Consider the following 24,293-nt stretch of genomic DNA (forward strand, 5'->3'; position numbering starts at 1 on the left):
CTTGTTTGGGGAAAAAGGACAGTTGTATTTTTTTCTCTTTGATTTGAGTCCTTCCTTTCTGTTTTCTTTTCGTAAAGTCCGTTTCTTTTTTTCATTGATGTCTGTACCCTTAAACTGTGTGGTTTTTTTTCTGCCGATGTTATGTTCATGAAGTGTTTTAAAAATGATTTAAACAAGCAGTTAAAATAAACAAACAAAAGACTCGCCCAGCTACATTCTTCCTTGTTGCTGTAACCAGACTATTGGAGGTGGGGGGGGAGGGGGAACCTCTGAGCCCAAGATTCTCCTCAGTGCCTCTGGGTTTTTTTTGTTTTCTTTTTTAAATTTTATGGAGCCAACTTCAGAAGGAAGGGGATTCAATGCAAGCAGCAGGGGGAGAAGGCGAAAGGAAGGGGGTAGAGAAGGCAGCAAGGCCAGATCCCCAACCAAGTCTGGAAGCCCCCCGGGCTCAGGCTTTGCTCAATTAAGGGAGGGAGCACTGTGCTTTCACCTCAGGAGCTGCCTGATGTTTTGGTTTTGGGTTTTTTTGTCCAAATACCCTATACCACTGCTCAATTGAGGGAGGGACAATAGGTCTTTCACCTCAGGGGCTGCCTGGACAAGAAGTTTTATTCAGCCTAACCAGGCCTTAGTCCACAGCATGTGAGCACACCTATACCATCCGCTGAAGACAGAATCCTGGCAGGCTGAGGACAGCACAGATGCCTATAAGCGTGACATCAGCGAGTCTGTTTATCTCTGTCTCCATCTGCTGTTTGGGGCGCATTACTCATTCATCTGGATTTGTCTGACTGGATGAAGAGGAAACTAGGTTTTTTTGCACATAAAAGGCTTTGAAAAATTATACTCGCAGAGGATAACTTTCAAACAATTCTGCACGTCCCCATATACACGAGTGCACGGAGATCTACTACAGAATTTTATAACCTGCATGTATCTGGTCCATGCAGATTATAAAATATGCATAGGTCCACCTCCCAACATACGCACGTATGTTTCAGTCCGCACGAATATCAATAATGCACTAAAAGCTCATACTTTTTCTACCTACTTCATAAAGATATACACATATATTTTATGCAAGAAAAAAAATAAATAATACTAGTTCACGTAAAACAGATGTAAATATTCAGAAGTATAATTTTCAAAATTTCACACATAACTGAAGTCACCAGATTGCCAATACCTGCACCAGTTTGCCAGTCCGGCTCCATTTCATTAACACCCTCCTAATACTTCATCCTGAATTCCCCCTGTTCACCTATACCTCCCACCCAATAGCAAAACGCACGTCCAACTGCATGTTAAGCTGAGCGCTGCCTGCAGCGCACTGTATTGCATCAGCCTGATACTGCATGGGGCAGCTAAGTATAGTATTGTTCTCTTAGGGGCAGATTTTATAAATCTGCGCACACGCATACTTTTGTTCGCGCACCAGGCGCGAACAAGAGTACGCGGGATTTCAATAGATATGCGCGTAGCCTGCCTCCGTTCCGCGCCTCCGTTCCCTTTGAGGCCGCTCCAAATCAGAGCGGCCTCTGAGGGAACTTTCCTTCGCCCTCCCCCCACCTTCCTGGCCCTATCTAAACCCCCCCCCCCCCCACCTCTATCACAAAAGTTACGCCTGCTCGAAGCAGGCGTAACTTTGCGCGCGGCGGGCCGGCTGCCACGCTCCATGTTCCGGTCCGGAGGCCGCGGCCACGCCCCTGGAATGCCCCAGGGCCGAAACCACGCCCATGCCGCCGCCCCCGGATGACACGCTGAATGCGTCACGCCCCCCTCGTCACACCCCCCCAGGAAAGCCCTGGGACTTACGGGCGTCCCGGGGCTTTGCGCATGCCGGAAGCCTATGCAACATAGGCTCGGCGTGCGCAGGGGGTGTTTGGGCCAGGTTTTCGGGGGGTACACACGTAGCTTACGCGCGTACCCCTTTGAAAATCTGGCCCTTAATACTTGCCAGGTTGCTACTGTGCTGAGTTTAAGTTCAAATATGCTCTGCTCTTGCTTGTAAACAAAAGATTTTTACAGTACTCAAAACAGAAGACTGGAAAAGGTGGTATGGAATTAGAATCAGGAGAAAAAACACTGAGGGTTCCTTCATGGGCAACAACCTAGCCCACCTGCTGCCAAGGCAACGGATGTCACAGGAATAGCAAATACTTTAAAAATAGATAAACCAGACCAGCCAAATGCACCAGTGTGCAGCTCTCAGAAGGGGTCAACAAGGGCCAAATATGACAGAGCTGAGAAAATCTATACAGAACACAGAATGAAAAGTTTGTAAAAATCAAGTTGAAATAAGACAAAAAGACCAAAAAGGTACAAAACAAGATTTTTTTTTTTATAAACTGAAGGCTAGTGGACCAAAAAATATTTACTAATACCTAAAGTACCTGAATATAATTTGCTTTGAAGTAGCTGAAAAGCAAAATATAAATCAAAATAAAATATTAAAGTTTTTTGCTTCATTACCTGGGAACACTCATGAAGATGCTTCTCAGCATCCATGTGCAAACTTTCATAAGGTTCAAAATCTTCAGCGTATTCCGCAGGAGGACCGATGTGAACCCGAGATCCACTTTCTGTTTTAATCTTTATTACATTCTATTGAGATTAAAAAAAAAAACAACACATGAGCAGATGCTCAAATACCGTGTCAGGATCATAATGAATTATGGGTTATAATAAAACTACCAAGCACACTTTTTTTGCGTTAAAGTTTCCAACTTAGGGAATTTATGTCTGCCATGGACGGGCACACCAGCTTTACCACGAGTTAGAAAAAAAGATGAAACCATCTTCCCTACGGTAATTTTATTAAAACACCAATTCCAGTTCAGTTAACTGGTAGCCCAGAACCTTAACCAGTAGAATGCATTCATTTTCTTTTTTCCCCATCTCTCATCATTCATCAAACAATTACTTTTCCAAAAGCACTTTACCATTAATCAGAGTATGACGAAACAGAAAGGCCCAGAAAAGGACAAAGAGGCACAAGGATCATATTGCCATTTATTGAAAGACCCAGAGTATGCCCCATAGTGCTACATAGGACGTTGGGTCGGAGTCTCCTGTCCTACAAGTGGGTCATGGGTGTGCCATGGAGTTGATGCATTAGAACTCCAGGGAGGGAGAGAAGGTGGCTGCTGCTTCTGCTGCCATGCCTGCCAGCTCAAGAGAGGCTCAAAGGGGTTTAGTTTCTAAGAAGATGTCTCTGTAGGCCCGACTAGCAAGGGCATCAATGTCACCCTAAGTAAACTGGCTATGGAGGGAGCTATAAAAAAAAAAAAAAAAAAAATATATGAGAGAAAATGCAGGGAAAAATTGTTCCATGTGGCCCTTCAATTAAGCAGGACACCCTACTCTCAAGAAACTGTAATTTTGTTTCCAGAAGAAGGATTTCTCTTTGCTTGTCTCGTACATGCCAGCGGGGAATGACACTTTGTAGTAGCTCTATTCTGTACCTGAATCCATCCTCTGCGCTGGATCTTGCCTGGTGCAGTTTGAGTTCTACGAGCTGGATGGTCTGCAAGTTCAAGGTTTTTTTTTAGGTGAAAGAAAACAAAAAGATATACATATTTAAAATATGAGAAACATGTAGGCAGAAAAAGGCTATATGGCCTATCTAGTCTGTCCATCCATCCAATTTACCTGGCTCTTAAATTCCCTCATAAGTTTTAGATTCATGTAACACAAGGAAAGGGGGGGGGGGGGGGGGGGGGGGGGGAGTTCTAAAATTTGGAAGTTTTAAACTCTTGTTTTTTGTTTTTTTTAACATATGGTTGTCAGCAATAATTCATGTCTTTACACACAAAGTGCTCTGAAAAATCAGGCCCAAAAATATTGTGTGTGAAAAAACCTTATGCTTAGCTTACCATGTGACCTTGTAGACTGTGCACCACTTTTTAAGAAATCCTGATGACTAATACTTTTGGGAGAGTTTCTCAGTTCTGAATTTGCTCCGTTCAAATAAATAGAAAACCCTTGTTCCAAGCGCTCCAGCTGGACCTGCATTAGGTCCTTTGACTTCAATTTCTTGACTATCCTGAATAAAAAAAAAAAAAATGGTTTGTTAGCCACGTGAATAACTAAGAAACCTTGTCAGCTGATTAGTTCAATGGCTGCACATCTGTGAAGGTAAAAGGGGTACACGTGCAGCATTCAGAGCACTCACTGAGGCTCCAGTCAATGACAATGCAGTAGGACATCATAACCCAATGTCGCTTCAAATTGTTAAAACAAGTTACAAGTAAGTGAAATTGGTTTTTACCCGATAATTTCCTTTCTGAATCCAGTCAGACCAGGCCAGATAAATGAGTTATGCCCATTGAAAAACAGATGGAGACAAAGAATAAACAGGCTCACTGACATTACCCCTTCAACATATGTACTGACCGCAGTCTAACAGGATTACTTCTAACGAGCTAACACCACACACTTTAAAATCCAAAATGAATAATTTTTTTTTGTGAACCAGAGTGCTTCCCAAACACAAACTGTAGGGATATACAAGAAGCAGTATTTACAGACTGGTGGTAAGCTCACCTGCTCATTTAAATATCACCAGGCAACCCATGTATTCTTGAACTACTAACTGAAAAGAACAGAAGTTTGGCAAAAAAATAAAAAGGGAGCATCCTGGACTGGTCTGACTGGATTCATGGAATGTCAATTATCAGGTAAGAACTAATCTCACCTTCCTCTTCATCCAGTCAGACCAGCCCAGACAAATGGGATGTACCCAATCTACTCCTGAACAGGCAGGACCCTGCCAAAACACACACTCAAAATTTCAGTGGCAAAGGAGGCCTCCTATCTAGCACCAACATCCAAATGATAATGCAGAGAAGAAGACAAAGTCACTGCTTTGCAGATATCAAGCAGAGAAACCAAACTCAACTCTGTTCCAGAAGTTGCCTGAGCCCTAGAATAATGTGCTCTAACCTGCTTTAGCAAAGGCTTATTTACGCTGCATAGATGACCTCTTTAATCCAACAGCCTTCGATGTATCCTCACCCTTCTGAACAAAGCAAAACGATGATCCGACCTCTTGAAGGTGTTAGTGGCTTCAAGATACCTCAATAGAATTCTCCTCACATCCATATTATGAAGAGAGTGGTAATTCCGCTCATCCAAACGCCTACTAAAATGAAAGCAAACAAACCACCTGATTCAGATAAAAAGTTGAAACTATCTTCAGAAGGAAGGACGGTACCGTCTGAAACTTGATATATCCTTTGAGAAAACCGAGAAAGACTCCCTGCAAGATAGATGGATTTTGGAATTGCAGGCCCTATCTGAACATCACAAAAAAAACCAAAAAAAAACCCACTGGCTTCAGTGTCAGAAGCCTAAACAAAATATCCGAAAGCTCAAACTGCTCACCTAATAAGAACATCAAAAACTAAATTGAGATCCTTCCCACCCCCCCCCCCCCCCCAAAAAAAAAAAAGGAAGTCATACTGGAGGCCTGGTATGTTTCACTCCCTTAAGGAACACTACAAATCTGAGTGACAGTTTACCCATTATGCATCCCCTGTAGCAAGCGATAGCCACTATTTAAACTTTCAAGGAACTAAATGCTTAATCCTTAGCAAGTCCATCCTGCTAAAACTCCAAAACTATGGGCATTGACACTGACCTAGACAGCAAATGTCTATCTGCATACCATTGCTCAAAAACTCTACAAATGCATACAGAAGCAAAAATAAAAAGAAAGTTCCTAGCCCTCAAAAGAGTATTCACCACTTCCAAAGTATAACACTTTTTGGCTACACATCCCTCTTAAGGGCTAGGCAGGATGACAAAACTGATCTGGATCCTGAGATAGTATCTCTCTGTGCTGAGGGAGTCTTAGAGTTCTGTGCAACAGCCACATGTTATCTGCATACCTAGGACATCTCAGTCAGCTGGAACCAGTAGAACTACCAAACCTGGATGATTGGAAATTCTCTGAATCACCCTTCCTATCAAGGGCCACAGAGGAAAGACGTACAGAACCTTCTTTGCTGACTAACACTGAACCAGAGCATCCAGCCTGGAAGAATGTCATTTTCTTCTCAAACTGAAAAACCGGTTCACCTTTGCATTTTTGGAGGTCACCATCCGATACATCAGTGGACACCACCACCTGATCACTATTCGATCAAACCCTGCCTGAGATAAGAACCACTCCCCCAGATCCACCTTATAGCAACTGAGAAAATCTGTTTGTACATTTTCCATTCCTGTTTATGTGAGAGGCTGAGATTATCTTCAGATTTCTTTCCACTCAATGGAAAAGCAGATCCACTTCTTCCACTATCTGCAGATTCTTGATACAGCTTTAATGGTTCACATACACTGCCGCTGGGCTTAGTTGGACATTATTTTGACCATCTAACCTTGAAGAAATGAAACAAAATGAAGCACAACCAACCAAATGGCCCTGTTCTCCAAACATTTCCCCTCAGAGACCAACAATTTTGAGCAACTTGCCCCAGACAATGAGTCCCCAATCCTACTAGGCTCGCATCCATCGTCACCTAGACAGAGAGCTCAAGATCTACCACTACTACCAGATTCCTGGAATCCAGACACCACTGCAAATTGCTCCTGACCTCTCTCGCCATCAGCAGCTAAATGGAGTAATGTGAGACTGAAGATTCCACTTAAATAGCAAGACTCTCTGCAAGGGCCTCACATAAGCTTGTGCCCAAGGCACCAGGTCAAAAGCTGCTGCTATGAAATCAAGAAGCAGCAGATAACTCACAGTCGGAAACCTGGCCAACAGCTATGATCGAACTTACTAGTACAGATTTAGGACCCTTAACTCTGTCAGATGTACACGACCTTCCTTGGTGTTGAACAGAGCTCCAGATACTCCAGAGTCTGAGAAGGGTTCAAATTGCTTTCCAACCCAAGTCTTGAAACATCTGAACCACCCTCTTGGTGATCAACATACTTTCTTGCTCTGACTTTGCTCTTATCAGACAATTGCCCTGACAGGGATACTCAAATTCTCTCTTCACAGTACTGCTATGGCCAAACCAAAGGAAAGAGCTGGAAACTGGAGAATCTCTCCCAGCACTGCAAAGCTAAAGAACTGCTGATGCTCCTTCCTGACTGGTATAGAAGATAATATCCAATGAGGTCAGAAATTCCCCTCACTTCACTGCAAGAACAACTGACCTTAAGGATTCCATCCTGAAGTAAGTCACCCTCAGGAACTTGTTGACCTGCTTCAAATCCTTTCTTGAGAGCAAATTAAATCAAGTAGCGACCCAGTCCCTTTTGTAATTTTGGCAACAGCACTACTGCTTTCAAAGCTAGGAGATGCTAGAGTGTGGCTCTTACTGCTTCTCACTCTGCTGCTAAGTGACAGGAGAAAATTATAAAAATATCTGAAACCAAAAATTCTCTGACCATGTGGAGCCTACTTTGCAAAAGCTGCAGTGGTTACCCGGTTGAGAGTAGGGCAAAGTTCAAAATACTATGCTTTGTCTTGAAATGCTTGAAAATTGGTTGTCTCCTGAGTATCAACCCCAACTTAGGCTTACCCACCACTGGCATCAGCAAGATTTACATGCACGAGGCTTTGTGCATTCAGCTGCTTTGCAGACAAAATATGGAACAAAGAGGGTAATTTTCAAACAGCCTGCACAGGGTAAAATCTGCGTGTAGCTGGAAAAACTCAGTAAACTGCATGTACAAAGAAAAGCTTACACACGTTGCTTTGAAAACATTCAAATCATTGGATCATTGGGAAGGTATACACACTGACTCACGTAAAGTTATGGCTCCTGTTCAGAGGGCATAACTTATGCGCATACTCTAAAAATCAAAAGGCATGCGCATAAATGTAGACTCCTCTCCTCAGTAAAGGGCGAATTGTAAAAGCCCTACGCACAGTAAATCTGGGAGATATGTGTGTGGCTGGGATGCATGCCAGCCATGTAGATTTTAAAGAGGCCCGCAGCCACGCGCATATCTCTCGGTACATGGATAAAAATGGTTTGGCGAAAAAGGGGTGGGACGGGGTGGAACCATTAAGTCAGTCTCATGAGCATGTCGGGATCCGTTGACCATGTAAATTGCTGCTCCTATGGACTGCGGGTTAGTAAAACAAACAAAAAAAAAATCTAGGGTAGTCAGTGGAGTTTTAGTGGTTAGGGCTAGGAGGGTAAAAGGGAGGCGATTAGGTAAGGGGTTTAGGAAGTCAATTCCTTTACAGAGGCGAACTGGGCGGGAACTGGGAAATGGGCCTATTGCATCATTGAGCATGTAAGGGGGGGGGGAATTTTAGAAGGCATGCGCGAGATAGGATTTGCAGGCATATGTGTGCGTTGATATAAAATCGTGTACGCACGTGTGCATCAGTAGCCAATTTTATAATATGCGCGCATGTCATAAAATCAACACATCCATATGCGCGCACCGGCCAGTTCTCTACATCCAACTTGGCTTGGTTTAGTCAATTGTCTAAATACGGATGAACTAAAATTCCCTCCTTGCAGACAGCCGCGGCCACCACCACCCATAGCCTTGGCGAAGATCCTGGGCACCATAGCCAAGCCGAAAGGCAACACCTGAAAGTGGTAATGGCGGCCTAAGACCTCAAAACGCAAGTAACACTGGTACTGTTTGCGAATCAGAAGATGTAGGTAAGCCTCCAAGAAGTCAGAAACTCTCCCCTCTGCACCGCCATAATGACAGACCTTGTGGTTTTCATTTGGTATTGGGTAATCTGAAGAACTTGATTGACCACTTTTAGATCTAGAATAGTATGAAAAAGGAGCTCTCCTTTTTTGGGAACCACGAAGTAAATGGAACAACGGCCTGTTCCTTCCTGACTCTCTGAAACCAGAACAACGGCCTTCAAAGCAAGCAGCCTGATAAGCTCCAAAGCATATCTGTCGTGCACCACCTCAAGACCCACTGGTTGGAAGTGATGTGGGCCCACCTCTGATAAAGTTGAGGCAGGAGGCTGCCTATCTTGGAACCAGAGGATGGATTCCCAAAACTTCACCGGGAAGATCAAGGAGCTCCGGAGCCAGAGGCACAGTCTTTACCTGGCTTCTTTGTTCGAAAGGACTGAAACCTCACAAATGAACGAGACCTCTGATTACTCAAACCTCTGGAAGAGTGAAAACGCCAGGTGTTCTGAAATCTCCCCTTTGTTGATGAAAACCAGAAGTAGATATCCTGTCCTTGGGTAACCGAGGAAACTTTGATTCTCCCCATCAGCCATCTTCTCCAATTCCTCCCCACATAATAAGCACCCCTTTAAAAGCAACTTGGTGAGACTGGATTTTTAAATATTAACAAACAAACAGTTATGCAGCCAGAGAAATCTTCGGGCTCCAATCACCGAAGCCACCCCCCCCAAGCAGCCATACACGCCAAATCATATCCTGCATCTGCCGAGAACACAGCTCCCGGCTCCAGGTATGGGCCACTCTTACCCAAAGCCTCCTGAGCCAAATGTAATCCAACCCTGGCCACCACAGAACAGCAAGCGGAGATTTGGAGGTTCATGGCCACTGCCTCAGAGGCCTGTTTTAAAATAGCCTCAATGTTCCGATCTTGGGCATCCTTTAAGGCTTCACTTCCTTCCACTTGAATGGTGGTACATTTTGTCACCACACAGACCAGGGTATTCACCTTGGGAAATCAGAACTGCTCCCTAGCTTAGGAGCCATAGGTTACAAACCTTCTAATGAGGGACCCGTTTAAAATTAGCCTCAGGAGAACTCCATTCCAAATCGATCAATTCTTGAACAGTCTCGTGCCTTTCACAAATTAACCATCACAGGATTCTTCAGATCCAGAGCCTCTGCAGGCAAGGCCTCCTCCAACCAGGGGCCTTTAGTGTCTGCAAAAGCAAACCCAACATCTTGTCTCTGTGAAAGAGCCGAAGCACTGTTCTGTGCAACTCTGCATCTGGGGGAATCTCCCTCCAAAAACGCCTTCTGGGATCCCCCATCAAAGATTCCGACTCCTCCCAGGAGTCTCCTGAAGGATCAGTCTCCTCACCTTCTCCAACAGCACGCCATTCCCTTCTCTGCTTTACCCATCTGGTGAGAGACGAGACTTCCATTGACTGATTCCATGATCCTTAGAAGGAAGACCACTGATGCAGGCGCTCCTGAGATTCCACCCGGGACCTTTCCTGCCCTTTACAAAAAGCCAGACCCAAAAAACAAGAAGGTAGGCGATCTAGAAAAGCCATTAGGAAAATAAAAAGGGTAGATGCCAAAAGTCTTTCAATTCTTTACTGTGAGCGGAGACGATACATCCCGTTGTGGAGCGGAAAGACGCCCTTAGATGAATAGAGTCTACATGATTATGATCTGTCACATATAAATTAAGATAGGTATCCATTGCGGATCACTGATAAATGATATAAACCGTACGCTCGAAGCCATTTATGGGTTCGAGTCTTAATGAGCGACTAAGCCCCTGAGGCAGCCGCTTTTAAAGTGGTGAAACTTGGCCTGAGTCGGGCATTGTTTTCACATGTCTCCACCACAATAAAGAATTGAAAGAGAGACTTTGGCATCTATCCTTTTACTTTCTTTACAAAAAGCCTGCAGACCACCCATGATACGGAAAGATCCATTGGCTGAGTAGGGAAAGCCCCCTTCTGATCTCACCCCTGTGAGAACTGGCAGGAGAAGCAGCGGGGAAGACTCCTCACCTTCCTCGGGAGGAGCTGTAGCCACACTTCCCCTCCTGAAGTCACTGCTGGGACAAATTTCCCTGCAGAGACATCCCCTTGAGCCTCCATGCATTTCTGGCAAATGCTTAAATGATCTCCTGGGGCTAATTACATGCATATGACAGGCAGAGCAGATGGGCAGCTTTTTCCCCTCACTGCGCTCCCGACACCATCTCTCCCCTGTGCACATACTACAAGTTCAAAACGGCTCCTGCTGCGTGGTTTCACCCTACTGCGGCACTCCGGCCAGCTTGAAAACTAGCAATTCTGCCCAACATCCATGCTCCTCCTCAATGTGCGATTGCTGTTACTGTCTCTGCCGATGCAGGATTTTTAAATTTTGTTTTAAAACTTTATTCACCGCACTGAAAACCGGGTAAGGCAGCCAAATGCCAGAGAAAAAATAAACTGGTGCAGGGAACAAGCAAAGGAGAGGAGGACAAAACAGAGGACATGAAGAGAGACAAATAACAGGGCTGAACCCAAGGCTCCCTTTTCCTACAGGAACTCTCTCCCTCTGTCTGCCTTCACCTCACTTCTGTCCTGAGATATCAAATACTCAACTGAGGAAGGGAGCCAATGCTATTACCACAGGAAGTCAGAACAGCCTGTTCAATCCTGGCAGGGAGAAGTCCACAAGCAAGGATGCATGTCTGCCACTAGCTGGAGATGGAGAAATACTGGCTGGCTGATGTCTGTGATGGGCTATATGAGAGAGACATCAGCGAGGAGTCATTCTCTGTCTCCACCTGCTGGTTGGGGTGCACAACACACTGGTGTGGACTGGCTTGTCCAGATGAAGAGGAAAAACACTGAACAGCAAAATTTGATTTTTTTTGGTTGCAACAAAGCATGTATTTGCAACTTCCATCCTGATTTTCCCATCAGGCAGCACCCGATGAAATTCTCTGCTGATTGCTAATAAAAAAACAAACACACAACTCAACTTTGCCACCTTAAGGACTATAAGTTTCATTGACTTACCGGTTTCTTTGCTGAAGCAGTATTAAATACTCATCATGCTTTTCATCAAAGTCAACAGCTATGTCCTTAACATAATCCTGGAACTAGAGGAAAAATATTAAACTTGCTAATATTAAAAGTGCCAACAATAAGGGGAAATTTAAAAAAAAAAAAAAAACACAGACTAAGAAAAGCAATATAGCTTTCATATAAACATTATCATTATGCAAAAAACTTTAAGGAGAGGGGCTGGGGTCATATTACTATTTCATTTATATATATTATCCCCATCCTAACGCAATTTATAAACACAGAGCGAGAGTGTAGCTGCTGCTGGGGCAGAAATATAGCAGCATCAAACAATGCGCCATAGTGTAGAGCAGGGTGGCCAACTCTGGTCCTTGAAAGCCAAAAACAAGCCAGGTTTTCTAGATATCCACCATGAATATGTATGAGATGGATTTGCATTCAATGGAAGCAGCGCATGCAAATCTCTCATGCATATTCATTGTGGATATCCTGAAAACCTGACTAGCTAGGTGTATCCCAAGGACTAGAATGAGAACCCCAGCCATAGGAAGTTTCCCTTTGAAAATTAGCTTGCAGGTCAAAAAGAGCGGAAGCAAAACAAGGACCATTGGGGTCTTTGCACATCACTCTCTCTTCAATTCCCACCAGCCTGATCATCTCTACCTCCGCCACTCAGTCTCTCCCGGAGATGTATTTGAGATGCACAGTGCCTGTTCTCTTGCTTTCTCAATCTCCTGAGAATAGCATAGGCGTTCCATCAACATGGGGCTCATACTCACCAAGCGTAACGCAGGGCAAAAAAGCATCAGCTGATCCAAGGACAGCAACAGAAAACACCATGAACAATGGAAGAAGGGGGGGGGAGAGGATTGGCAGGCTTATGGATAAAAGGAGGAATGGCTGGTTGTCACAGGGAGGACTGGTTAACAGGCTGAGGGAAGAATGAAGAACAAGCTGTTTGGTTGTGGGGGAGGGAACTAACTAGTAGGATGGCTGGGAGAGAGTGAGTATAAGGGTATAGAGTGTGGTAGGGACGAGCTGGGGACATAGAAAGAGGGAAATAGGAGAAACAAGCTGGAGGTGGAGCAAGGGAGAAAGTGGAAGAGGGACAAAAAAAGAGTGGTGAGGGGGACTCTGGGAATTTGTTTAGCAATCTGCAGACCCTGAAAGGGGCTCTGAGCTGCTGGCAGCACCAACCACAGACACCCTATTTATTTATTTAAGATTTTTTATATACCGGAGATCATGTACTAGTACATATCGCTTCGGTTTACATATAACCAGAATTAGAATTACCAAATGGTGTACACTGAACATTAACAATTAATAAATAAGGTATACATTAAACATGGAGTATTTTGTATTTGAAACATAAAATATGTACAGTGAACTATTAATAAATAATTAGGGTATACATTGAACCTGGCGTATTATGCAAGAAGCATAAAATGTATGGTGCAGTATAGGTGGTAAGGTAGTTTATTGATGGCGTGCGAGTTTAAGCGAAGGCTTCGGTAAAGAGCCAGGTCTTAAAATTCTTCTTGAATGTCCTCAGGCATGGTTCTAAGCGCAGTTCCGATGGAAGATTGTTCCAGTGAATAGGGCCTGCTATCGAGAAGGCGCGTTTCTTCATTGACGACTTGGCAGGGGGTACATAAAGGGTGCCTAGATACGTTGTTCTAATGGGTCTGGATGCTGAATGAGATCGGAGAGGGCAATTTAGTTCAAGTGTGGTTTTGCGAGTGGATAGTTTTGTGTATTATAGTTAGCACTTTGTATAAAATTCTGAACTTTATGGGGAGCCAGTGTAGGCTCTTGAGTATAGGAGTGATGTGTTCACCTCTACCGGTATTGGTTAGGATCCTGGCTGCGGAGTTCTGTAGCATTTGTAATGGCTTTGTAGTGACCGAAGGTAAGCCGATTAGAATGGAGTTGCAATAGTCGATTTTTGAAAATAGGATAGATTGGAGAACTGTACGGAAGTCCTGGAAATGGAGGAGAGGTTTCAAGTTTTTTAGTATATGTAGTTTGTGATAAAAAAAATTCATCAATAACACAACAAAAGAATGTTAAGTTCAGTCTGTTGTCTATGGTTACTCCTAGGTCTCTTATATGTGTAGTCGATGTCAGTTGAGTTGATAGGGGGTTTTCGTCCTGGGTGATGAGCAGTAGTTCTGTTTTTGCAGTGTTAAGTACAAGATTAAGGGTGGTGAGGAATGTGTTTATGGATTGTAGGCAGGTGCTCCAGAACTTTAAAGTTGTTGCTATTACTTCCGAGATTGGTATCAGGATCTGGACGTCGTCAGCGTAAATGTAATATGTAACCTTTAAGTTTGTGAGGAGTTGACAAAGGGGGTAGAAGATAGATGTTGAATAAAGTGGGGGATAAAGAGGATCCTTGAGGGACTCCAAGAGTGGCTTTGACTGGGTGCGAGTCTATGTTATTTACTCTAACCTTGAATTTTCTATTGTCGAGGAAAGATTCGAACCAGTCTAGGGCTGTTCCTGATATACCAATCTCTGATAGCTGTTTGATAAGGATGGAGTGCTTCACCGTGTCAAAGGCCGTGGATATGTCGAGTAGAGCCAGCAAATAAGGGGTCTTTTTTTCTAGGTCTGTGTAGATTCTGTCTGTCAGTGAAATGAGAAGGGATTCTGTGTTGAGGGATTTACGAAAACCATATTGTGCTGGGACAGTGCTATACCGGGGTACAAATTATATCGCAATGACAGAGAGGAGCACCCGGGAGGTGGTGTGGCGCTTTATGTTCGGGATGGCAAATCCCCCTCCAGTCCCATTCCCACATCAGCAAAATTCAGCAGGAATCAACTCTCTCTGAGCCTCCAGGCAGTGCTGCCAAGATTAGAGGGAATACCCTGCTGTGATGCCCGAATGTGTCAAGCAGTGCAAATCACAAGACACTTCGGCTTCATTGCTCCGAAACCATGGATAAGCTGTCCACTAACAGCATGCTTAAAAACAAGCGTCTGACAATTGTGAGTCCAACTATATTTCATACAAGGCAGGTCGCCCAAGTATGAGATGCTTATATTTGACATCCCATAAGCATGTACTCCACAAGGATGAAGAACTTAGACACTAGGATCTGACGAATGCCCAAAATTTGTATGCACAATCTGCGCAGTCCAGATGGAAGCCCAACCTGAACATGCAAGCGTGAACCAATGTCAGTCACTGTTTCATGGCAGACGTGCAAAGATGGCATATGAATGCCACCACGGCCTACCACACAGCGCTTCAGAGAAGCTTGCGAGTGGGGCCTATCCAAAAAGGCCACTCAACCTGCAACTCCCCAATCCTCTCACAGAGGCAGGAACGAACATCGGATTGGCACACCAAGGCTCGAGGACCAGACCAGAAGATGGGGAAAGGAATCCCTAAAATTCTCTTTTATGTATATAGATTTTTTTTTTTTTTTTTTTTTTTTTTTTTTACACACATCCCATTACCTGAGCTCAGCTCATCCCGGCTGAGTATAGAGTCAGACTTTGGCTGCAGGTGGAGAGGGCTAATGCTTTCACCACTGCGCTCGGCTTCTTGCACCTGCTAGCCTCTCAGCTAAGTCCACACCAGAAAACCGGCTACCGAATCAAGGCACTCGACTGAGGGAGGGACCACAAGTTATCATCTCAAGAGAAGCGGTACATGATTAATTTTTTTTTTTTTTTTAAACAAGCAATCCCCAGTAGGGAGATGCACGTCCACCATCTGCTGGAAACTAAGAATAATGGCAGGCTGATGTCAGTGCTGGGGTATATACACCATGACGTCAGCTTTGCTCTGTCTCCATCTGCTGGTAGAGGTGCATAACCCACTGGTTGTGGATTAACCTGTCTGAATGATGAAAAACATTTTACAAAACATACATTTAATGCAGTGCATAGATGCCTGCACAGAATCTATATAAAATGTTTACATGCTACAGTGTTTTAAGGTTAGATGAGCATTTTACCTCATTCCTTTTCTTTGATCTAGATCTGTTTCTTCCAGCGTTCCTCAAAGAGTTACCTGCAGCAGTTCAGAGCTGAGTATTATTCATCATATAGAATAAAAGGGATATAAACCTCACGTGCACACCCTGCAGGTAGATATGTTGTAGTATTGTATCAGCTTGGTATCTAAATAATTTTATATAAGGTGTACCAATGATTAAAGGGCAGATCAATTAACAGTGCAGGTGGCTGAATGAGTGGCGTACTTTTAGTTTAGCAGACAGCAGACCACCAATGAGAAACCAACAAAAAATAACCTGTTCTACTCTAAATTCACTGAGTAGGAAAGTTATCCAGGTAAACTGCTTAGATAATTTTAGCTATCTAGTCAGCAGAAAATGTACCCAGATAAGTGGGCCACTGAATATGCCCAAATAGTTATCCGGACTAGGTTTACCTGGCTAACTTTGTCCAGGTGCTCAGGAACACCCCCAGCAATGCCTTATTACCCAGGCAAAGTTTGACAGGGCAAAATGTTGCCCAGGCCAAATTTTAACCAAACAAAGGAGGGAAATAATCAGATTTCAGGTTTTTTTTTTTCCCCCATGTAACTCAAAGTTACCCAGACAAACCCTTGGAATATTGATCTCAAGGATTTTAGGAACAATTTCAATTAGTAGCTTGTAAAATGGGGATGAATAGCAAAAGAAGACTGTTAGCCCAGGAAGGTGTCTTACTTATTATTAATTTAAATAAAGCTAATTATTCATTATTTAAATCATTAGGATAACTGCTTCTTTGGCCTCATATTAAAAAATAGTTACATAAATGGAAACATAAAAATGATGGCAGAAAAGGAGCAAACAGTCCATCCAGTCTGCCCAGCAAGCTTATGGTAGCATCAGCCATGCCATACAGGTCTCCCCTATCATTGTAGCATCAGGGGGTGGCATCCGAGCTGTACAAGTTACCCATACTTAGTTTCCCAAACCGTTAAAATCAGGGCCCTTGTTGGTTGCTGTTTGAATCCAATTTCCCGTTATCTCCCATCTCTTGCCAATGAAGCAAACAGCAATGTTGAAGTTTCATCACAAGTATAAGGCTTATTGGTTAAGGGTAATAACAGTCGCATCGGCAAGTTACCCCATGCTTATTTGTTTTCCCAGATCGTAAAATTCAGTGTCCTTGTTGGTTGCTGTCTGAAACTAAATTTCCCTTTCTCTCTTTTCCCCCTTCCGTTAAAGCAGAGAGCAATAATAAGTTGCATCAACAGTATGAAGGCTTATTGGTTAAGGGTAGTAACCGCCACACCAGCAAGTTACCCCCATTTATATTAAATCTGACAAGTGTGGATTTTTTATTGTAAACCATCTAGACAATATGCTAGACAGTACAGAAATTTGTTAAATAAATAAGCAAACAAGTAACAAAAATAAGGATCCAAAGTACCTTATTGTGTGAGGTTTGTCCGGTGGGAAAGCTCAACAAGCCAACTATTGAGTCTAGCTTGCTGAATCGTGTTCCCTCGGGCAAACCTCACGCAATAAGGTACTTTGGATCCTCATTTTTGTTATTTGTTTGCTTATTTAGAGGATCTATCTTGGGGTTATATTGTGGTTGTAGTTTATAGTAAATAAATAAATAAGCCTACTATTATCTGATGATACTCATCCATGCTTGAAACATATCAAAAGTGACTTCATGACTCTGGGAGTGAGCGTGAAGCTGAAAATTGTGCAGATCATTTTCTCCTCAATTCTCTCAGCACAGATAAAGGCTAAGGCAGAGAAGTTTGCATTCAGAAGGTCAATAAATGGTTGCATAGATTGTGTCAGAGCATTTTGGCTTCTATGATATGGACTGCTGAGTAGAGATGGTGTTAACTTATTAAAGAAGGGGGCAAAATGTTTTCCAGAACACACTAGCAAACCTGCTGAGGAGGTTTTGATACTAGGATCATTGGGAATGTTGGAAAAAAAAGCCAAAGTAACACACACACTAAACACTTATATAGAAATGGGGAAAAAAGGCCACATCTGGAAAGCTATGCACATTAATGCCCATATTAATGGAAGGAAGTCCTCGATCTAACGGCAGACATGGAAGACGATGACTTGTACTAGCTGTCAGAGACATGGTACAGGAAGGACAGAGTAGGAAGAAAGAAAAGCGTAGTGACGCTATATTAAAAATATTATAGCAACAGAATTGCAGGGCTTACGATGAGGAGGTAATGTGAGTTAATCTGATAAGAGGGAATGGAACATCTACTGTATTTATGCTGATATGATATACAGATCTCCTTTGCAGGCAGAAGAAATGGATACAGATTTAATGGAGGGTATTCGCAAAGTTGCTAAAGCAGGGAAATCCTGGATTCTCTGCAGGAAGAACTGTTCTGTCAGCAGGTAATGGAACCCACATGGCAGGGGGAGATACTGAACCTGCTGCTTACCAATAGGGATAGCGTTTCTGCTGTTGCAGTGCATGATCATCTGGGATCCAGCTATCACTGGATTTGTGGTTCAGTATTAGAATGCAAGCAGTAATGGTTCATTCTGAGGAAAACTAAATTTGGTTAAAATGGGAGGGGGTACCTCAAGGAGTCATTACCTGGACGGGAAAATCTAGAGGAAGCAGAAGAGCAATTGGCAAAACTAAAGAGAGATATAATAAGGGTAACTAAGGCTATATAAGTAAAACAAGGTCAGACTAGGGTAGGAAGGCACTTTAAACTCTAACCTAAATTTCTTAAATGCTACTCAAAAACACAGGTCACCAAAATATGCTCCCCAAGCCTGCTTACATGAGGAAAGAACATACACCTTAATTAACTCTTATAGCAGATTCTATATGAAAAAAAAGCCCTAGCTTTCCCGATACGCTTATTGAAATTTAAAACAGAGAGAAGAGCAAAGGATTTTTCTAAAGTACTCAAAAGCAAATTAAAAGGAAAATGTTTTAGCAATGTTTCCGCAAGCAAATGCAGATTTAAGGAATTATAGTTCAAAATCAAGTAGAGGTTAATAGGGAGCAAATTTTTTCTATGAATGAAACAAAAGTGGAATCTAGGGGTGATCATATCTAATGGTGATCAAACAGGTGAATAAGGTGACAACAATAGCCAAAAAGATGCTAATCACTTTAATTTATGTTGAATTGCAGTACACAAAAAAATGATTAAACTAAATGAAAAAATTAACTTTGGGTGCATAGGGAGAGGAATGGTCAGCAGGAAAAAGGAGACGATTGTGATGATCAGCATGGAAGTGAGCCCTTTGTGTTGTGGCGTAGTTGAACCTGGTGAACACACCCTGAAGTGGGACAGTCTGGAGCTTTACCTATACAAACCGCCTCCCCCACAGGTTGAGCCAGCATGGCTTAGGAGGGTGGCAGACAGAACAAGAGTCCAAGGGCATACCAGTGTCAGGACAGGCAGAAGACTGGAGATACTGGAGACAGGCTAAGGGTCGGGGCAGGTGGCAAGCAAGCATAGACCAGTCCAAGACAAGAGGTCAGATCCAATGCAAGAGGTCAATACTAGAAGATCAGGCCAGAGGAATGCAAAGGCACATGAAGAGCCACCAGATGAGACTGGGATGAAGAGACAAGACAGGCTAGGCAAGGCAAGGTTGGACAAGGCAGGTTGGGCAGGGCAAGACAAGACTAGACACAGAAACAATCAGGATCACAGGAGCAATACGCACTACTCTAGGCAGGAGACCTGTTGTTGAGGCAAAGCTAGAGCACACGGCTGGGGCTTAAAACACCCAGCCATGCTGATTTCATTTTCAGGCACCTTCCCAGAGATTCCCGCCAAGGGGCTTTTAAATACCACCTAAGGACCCAGCAGGGGCAAGACATGCAGGAAGCATTGGTGGTGTCTTATGCCACGGTAGGCGGCACTACCTGTTGGCGGCATCGGGGGTAAGGCAGCTCGCAGGGCCGTCCCCTGTCTCCAGTATCTCCAGTAACTCACGCCTATCCGATCACCTTGAACAGAACAACATCCTCCCTCCTACCCAATATGGTTTCAGGAAGCATTTAAGTACTGAAACATTGCTCCTCTCCCTACACGATACCCTTATCAAAGGAACCGACTCCGGATCCTCCTACCTTATCGCATTACTTGACATCTCGGCTGCATTTGACACAGTCAATCACGATGTCCTACTCAACATACTCAGAAATATTGGGATCACTGGCAAGGCCATCGATTGGATTCAATCTTATCTCCAAAATCGCACTTTCACTGTCACAATGGACAACAATGAATCTGATCCCATCAGTCTTCCCCAAGGTGTACCCCAAGGTTCCTCACTCTCATCCAAGCTATTTAATATATACATGCTTCCCCTTACCATGCTTCTCACTAACCTGCACATCAAGCATTTTATTTATGCTGACGATGTGCAAATCATCTTCCCTTTCTCTGACACCATCCAAACTGCTTTACACAACTGGGAATCCTGTCTTTCCTCCATCAACCAACTCCTAAAGGACATGCACCTAGCTCTTAATTCCAACAAGACTGAGCTATTAATCATATCTAATAGGCAACCGATCCCAGACATCCCTCCTGCTTACTCAGCTACCAACTTCCCATCGCACACTCGCAACTTAGGAGTTATTATTGATAATCACCTCTCATTTAAACCATTCATCAAATCCATCATAAAAGACTGCTATTTTAAACTCCAAACAATAAAGAAACTCAGACCCCTACTACACTTCAATGATTTCCTTACAGTCCTCCAAGCTATTATTTTATCGAAGATTGACTATTGTAATGCGCTCTTACTTGGCATTCCTGCAAAACACACTAAGCCACTTCAACTCCTACAAAATGCCGCCGCTCGGATATTGTCAAACACAAAGAAAAGAGATCACATCACCCCCACACTTATTGAACTACACTGGCTCCCTATACAGTCACGAATTCTTTATAAAACACTCTCGATCATACATAAGAGTCTAGTAAATTCCAACCTCAACTGGCTTAACCCCCCCCCCCCCCCCTTACCTCGTACCTCCAAGAGACCTACACGCCCAGCCCTCCAAGGAACACTCCATGCCCAATCTATTAAATCTTTTAAACTCTCCTCCACTATTAACAGAGCCTTTTCTCTTGCCGGCCCCACCATATGGAACTCACTGCCCCATGATATCCGCATAGAGACCTATACCCCCACTTTCAAAAAGAAACTTAAAACCTGGCTCTTTCAGCAAGCCTACCCCATCTCACCCCCTATTACATAAAACCCCCCTATGAATGTTATACTGATATCTTGGTATGAACGCCTTTATGTCTGCTGATTTTGTACTTTGCACTATCATGTATATAGTTATATTCCATAGCATCTACCCATTGATGCCTGTTATATGTAAGGGCTCCTCCCAAAAATTATTTATATGTTGCCTAGTTCATCATATTATATTATGTTATCTGTTATATGTACGGGCACTGCCCAATGGTTTTTTGTTCACTGTGAACCGATATGATGTGCGAACGGATATCGGTATAAAAGAAATGTTAAATAAATAAATAAATAAATCCCGCAAACTGCCAAACATAACAATATTGCCTCTGTGTAAGTCCCTAGTGAACCTCACATGGAATACTGTGTACAATTTTGGAGACTGCACCTTTGAAAGGATATAAACAAGATGGAGTCTGTTCAGAGGGTGGCTACTAAAATGGTCCATGATCTTCATTTTAAAGCACATGGGGAGAGACTTACAGAGCTAAACATGTACACCCTAGAGCAGGGGTGCTAATTCCGATCATTGAGGGCCGCCAACTAGTTTGGTTTTCAGGATATCCCTAATGAATGTGTTCTGCTCCACATTTGCTTTTCTGTTTGTTCTCTGTTGTACTGCTTCCACACCAGCTTTTCTATTTGTTTACTAACACTGTGTTCATTCTTTTATTCTGTCTAGTTCCTTGTTTCTGTCAATTGGTGGTCAGTCTGCATATTCACAGCTTCTGCTGTATTTAGTGCAGCTGGCTCTATGGGTTAAGCTCTAATTAGAAAGCAGAGCATCTTGTGTATTTTTCGGTCTGCTCTGTCCTGTCTGGTCTGTATACATCAGAAGTTAATCAGACCCAGCCCTGCAGAATTATCCTCATTTTATCTATCTTTATTTCAGAGGCCCAGACTGCACTGGTTGCTGTTATCTTCAATTTATGCACAGAGAGACTCTTAATTGTTTTTTACTTGTAATAAGTTTGGAGTTGAAGCAGCCTCCTCTATCTGTAAGTAAAGATCAAGTTAATGTATCTGTTCAAGTTACACCAAGGGAATGTGTAACAGAGAGAATAGCATGAACTAGATTAGCATACAATTAGGGCAGTGTCTATGCAAATCTGTCTCATGCATATTCATTAGAGATATCCTGAAAAATGGTTGGTGGGCCTCGAGGAGTGGAATTGCTCACCCTTGCCCCAGAGGCAAGGTGGAAAAAAGGAGACATAATTGTAAACATTTTAAAATAAACAAATGAAACAGGCAAGGCAAGCAGAACCTTGATGAAGTCGTGGAGTTGGCCATTAAATTTAAAATTATATATATAACAACAAAAATTGGGTGGTCTGCTGAGCGGAGCCAGAGCCTGGCAGAAGTGGAGCAAAGTTGAGGTGAATCCCAACCCTTTTACCTGCCTCTACTGCCCCCACCACCAAAACAGCACGCGACCAGCGCAAGACTAGAGGTCGTCTTTTACGTACCAGGAGCAGTAAAATAATCTGTCACCAGAAAACATTCGGCCTCTACTGCCCACAGCGCCAAGGGAACTGACAAATGTCAGCAGGAAGCTTCTCCTTTAAGAATTCGTGACGTCACACCAGGCCTTCGATGGCAGCATGGGTATGACATCTCTACCACCCCCAGCCAATCACACTTCAGCTTTCATCCATGATGTTACAATTCCCATTCTATACACTCTGTGCATCTTCCCTGACACACCTCGAAGCTGAGCGTTAGCACCTGCTCCCCACACTTAGTCCACTAGCCACAGACACACGCCCCGGCGAGTCTTCCCTTCGGACAAAGCCGCTCACTTACTCGCCATGTCCCCGGGTGTGTGCCAGGCTCGTGTCCCCCGGGAGGCCTCTCACTCCCTGGGACTCACCATCTCACTGAAGGGCTCACAAGCCACCTTGCAACGACTGTTTGGAGTTTCCTCTGGTTACCAGGCTAGAAACAGCCAATCACGTCCTACTTCGGAAATTACCAATCCGCTTCCACTCATTCGGCCACCAATCAGATCCTCGTTCTTAGAGCTACACCCACGACAAGAACTTGGCGTAACCAATCAACAATCCGTCACTTAATTATCTGACTTCCTCCGCCAAGCAGGAGGGGGAAACTCACCAATCAACTTTTAGTTTCTGGAGATAAACAAGCCGTCTTCCGGTTTGGTAGAGCCAATCAACTAACGGCTTCGAACAGTACGTCCGCTCTCCACCCCCTCCTAGACTGCCTTACTCACCAATTGCTGACCTTAATTTTTCGCCTCGTCCAATAGCTTTCAAGCCTGTGACAAAACTGACGTTCGGAGCGGAACTGGTTTGCTCTCCGCGGTGCCTGTAGTTGTTACTCCATGGATGCGTCTGAAGCGTTGGTGGACGAGGTGGCCCTGGAAGGTCTGGACGGCATCACGCTGTCGGCCCTCTGGTGCCGCTTGGAGCGCCGCGTGCCTCAGTTCCCGCTGCAGCTGGACGCGGCCACCCGACAGTTCGTGTGGCGGGCGCTAGTATGCAACCCGGAGCTGAGTTTCTACCAGCTGCCTGCGGATCGTCCGCCACTGCTGCTCTGCGAAAGGTAAGAGAGGTGCACGGAAAGGCGGGCGGCTTTCCAGGCCCCTTATAAAGGCAGTGGAGCAGGTGATAAACAGGATGTTCTTGTTATGCAGAAAGGCTGAAAAGGAACCTTTTAATACTGCAGTAGCGCTCCCAGTCCTTGGTGTTAAGAAGGGCAGTGCTTGGCACCTGGGCATGCTGTGGCATTGGAAGTAGCTCCAGAGAGCCTTGGGAGATCCTTCAATCGCACGAATCCGGACTGGCACTGGAATACAGCAGGTGCTAAACGTAGTGGAATTCATTCACTCCGTAAATTGCAATGGGTTGCAAAAGCAGGGTCTCATTTGCCTGATTCTTTCTCCTCTTCCTGACTCACCCCTCCTTTCCCTGTCTCCATCTCTGCACCTGTCAGCTCCCCCCCCCCCCCCCCCCACTTCGCTGTAGCTCTCTTTCACCCCTGTTCCCATCCTCTCGCTAGCTCCTTCATCTCTCAGCTCGCTATCTATCTCCAGTACTGTATTATAATCTGTTTGTTTATTTGTTCCCCAGACGTTCTCATAAGCATTTGATTTGTACATATGTTACACAGAAAAATGTAGCTTTTCATACTTTCACATAAGCTGTAGCCAAGTGTTATTTTCTTAGTTGTGTTTGTGTGATGCAGACTGCAAGGCAAATACCCTTCTTCCTGAACCCATTACCAACGTGTGGGTGTGCATCCTTTTTACCTGTGAGGGAGAAAAGGGGTGGGGTGAAGTCAAGGGAAGGAAAATGTGCATCATGCAAAGTACCTGCATTCCCCTGCTGGACCCCGCATGTCATTTAAAAGTTACTATTTTCATCCTT

The 24,293-nt window shown here is 44.0% G+C and overlaps 2 protein-coding genes across 8 annotated transcripts in view; one reads left to right on the top strand and one right to left on the bottom strand.

The window, feature by feature from the left end:
• The window catches only part of KIAA0556 (KIAA0556 ortholog), a 152,106-nt gene extending 129,211 nt beyond the window's left edge, over positions 1-22,895 (bottom strand). For 3 of the 7 annotated variants that reach the window (XR_003852620.1, XM_029576637.1, XM_029576635.1), the window contains exons 1-6: positions 22,711-22,847; positions 15,667-15,722; positions 11,684-11,766; positions 3,876-4,045; positions 3,465-3,526; positions 2,473-2,604 (exon numbers count right to left, since the gene is read on the bottom strand). Coding sequence is in view for 6 of the 7 variants with exons in the window: in XM_029576637.1 (XP_029432497.1) it covers positions 2,473-2,604; positions 3,465-3,526; positions 3,876-4,045; positions 11,684-11,766; positions 15,667-15,722; positions 22,711-22,717 (510 nt within the window). In the remaining variant the exon portion in view is untranslated. Of the gene's footprint in view, positions 1-2,472; positions 2,605-3,464; positions 3,527-3,875; positions 4,046-11,683; positions 11,767-15,666; positions 15,793-22,710 lie in introns of all 7 variants that reach the window. The other 4 variants (XM_029576639.1, XM_029576640.1, XM_029576641.1 and 1 more) reach the window with 4 other exon arrangements.
• Positions 22,896-23,117: 222 nt separating this feature from the next.
• GTF3C1 (general transcription factor IIIC subunit 1) overlaps positions 23,118-24,293 on the top strand; it is a 101,469-nt gene continuing 100,293 nt past the window's right edge. Inside the window, exon 1 of the mRNA XM_029576904.1 lies at positions 23,118-23,469. Within this exon, the coding sequence (XP_029432764.1) occupies positions 23,249-23,469 (221 nt within the window). The 5' untranslated portion in view covers positions 23,118-23,248. The remainder of the gene's footprint in view (positions 23,470-24,293) is intronic.

This window comes from Rhinatrema bivittatum, chromosome 14, assembly GCF_901001135.1.
Source record: "Rhinatrema bivittatum chromosome 14, aRhiBiv1.1, whole genome shotgun sequence".
NCBI lineage: Eukaryota > Metazoa > Chordata > Amphibia > Gymnophiona > Rhinatrematidae > Rhinatrema > Rhinatrema bivittatum.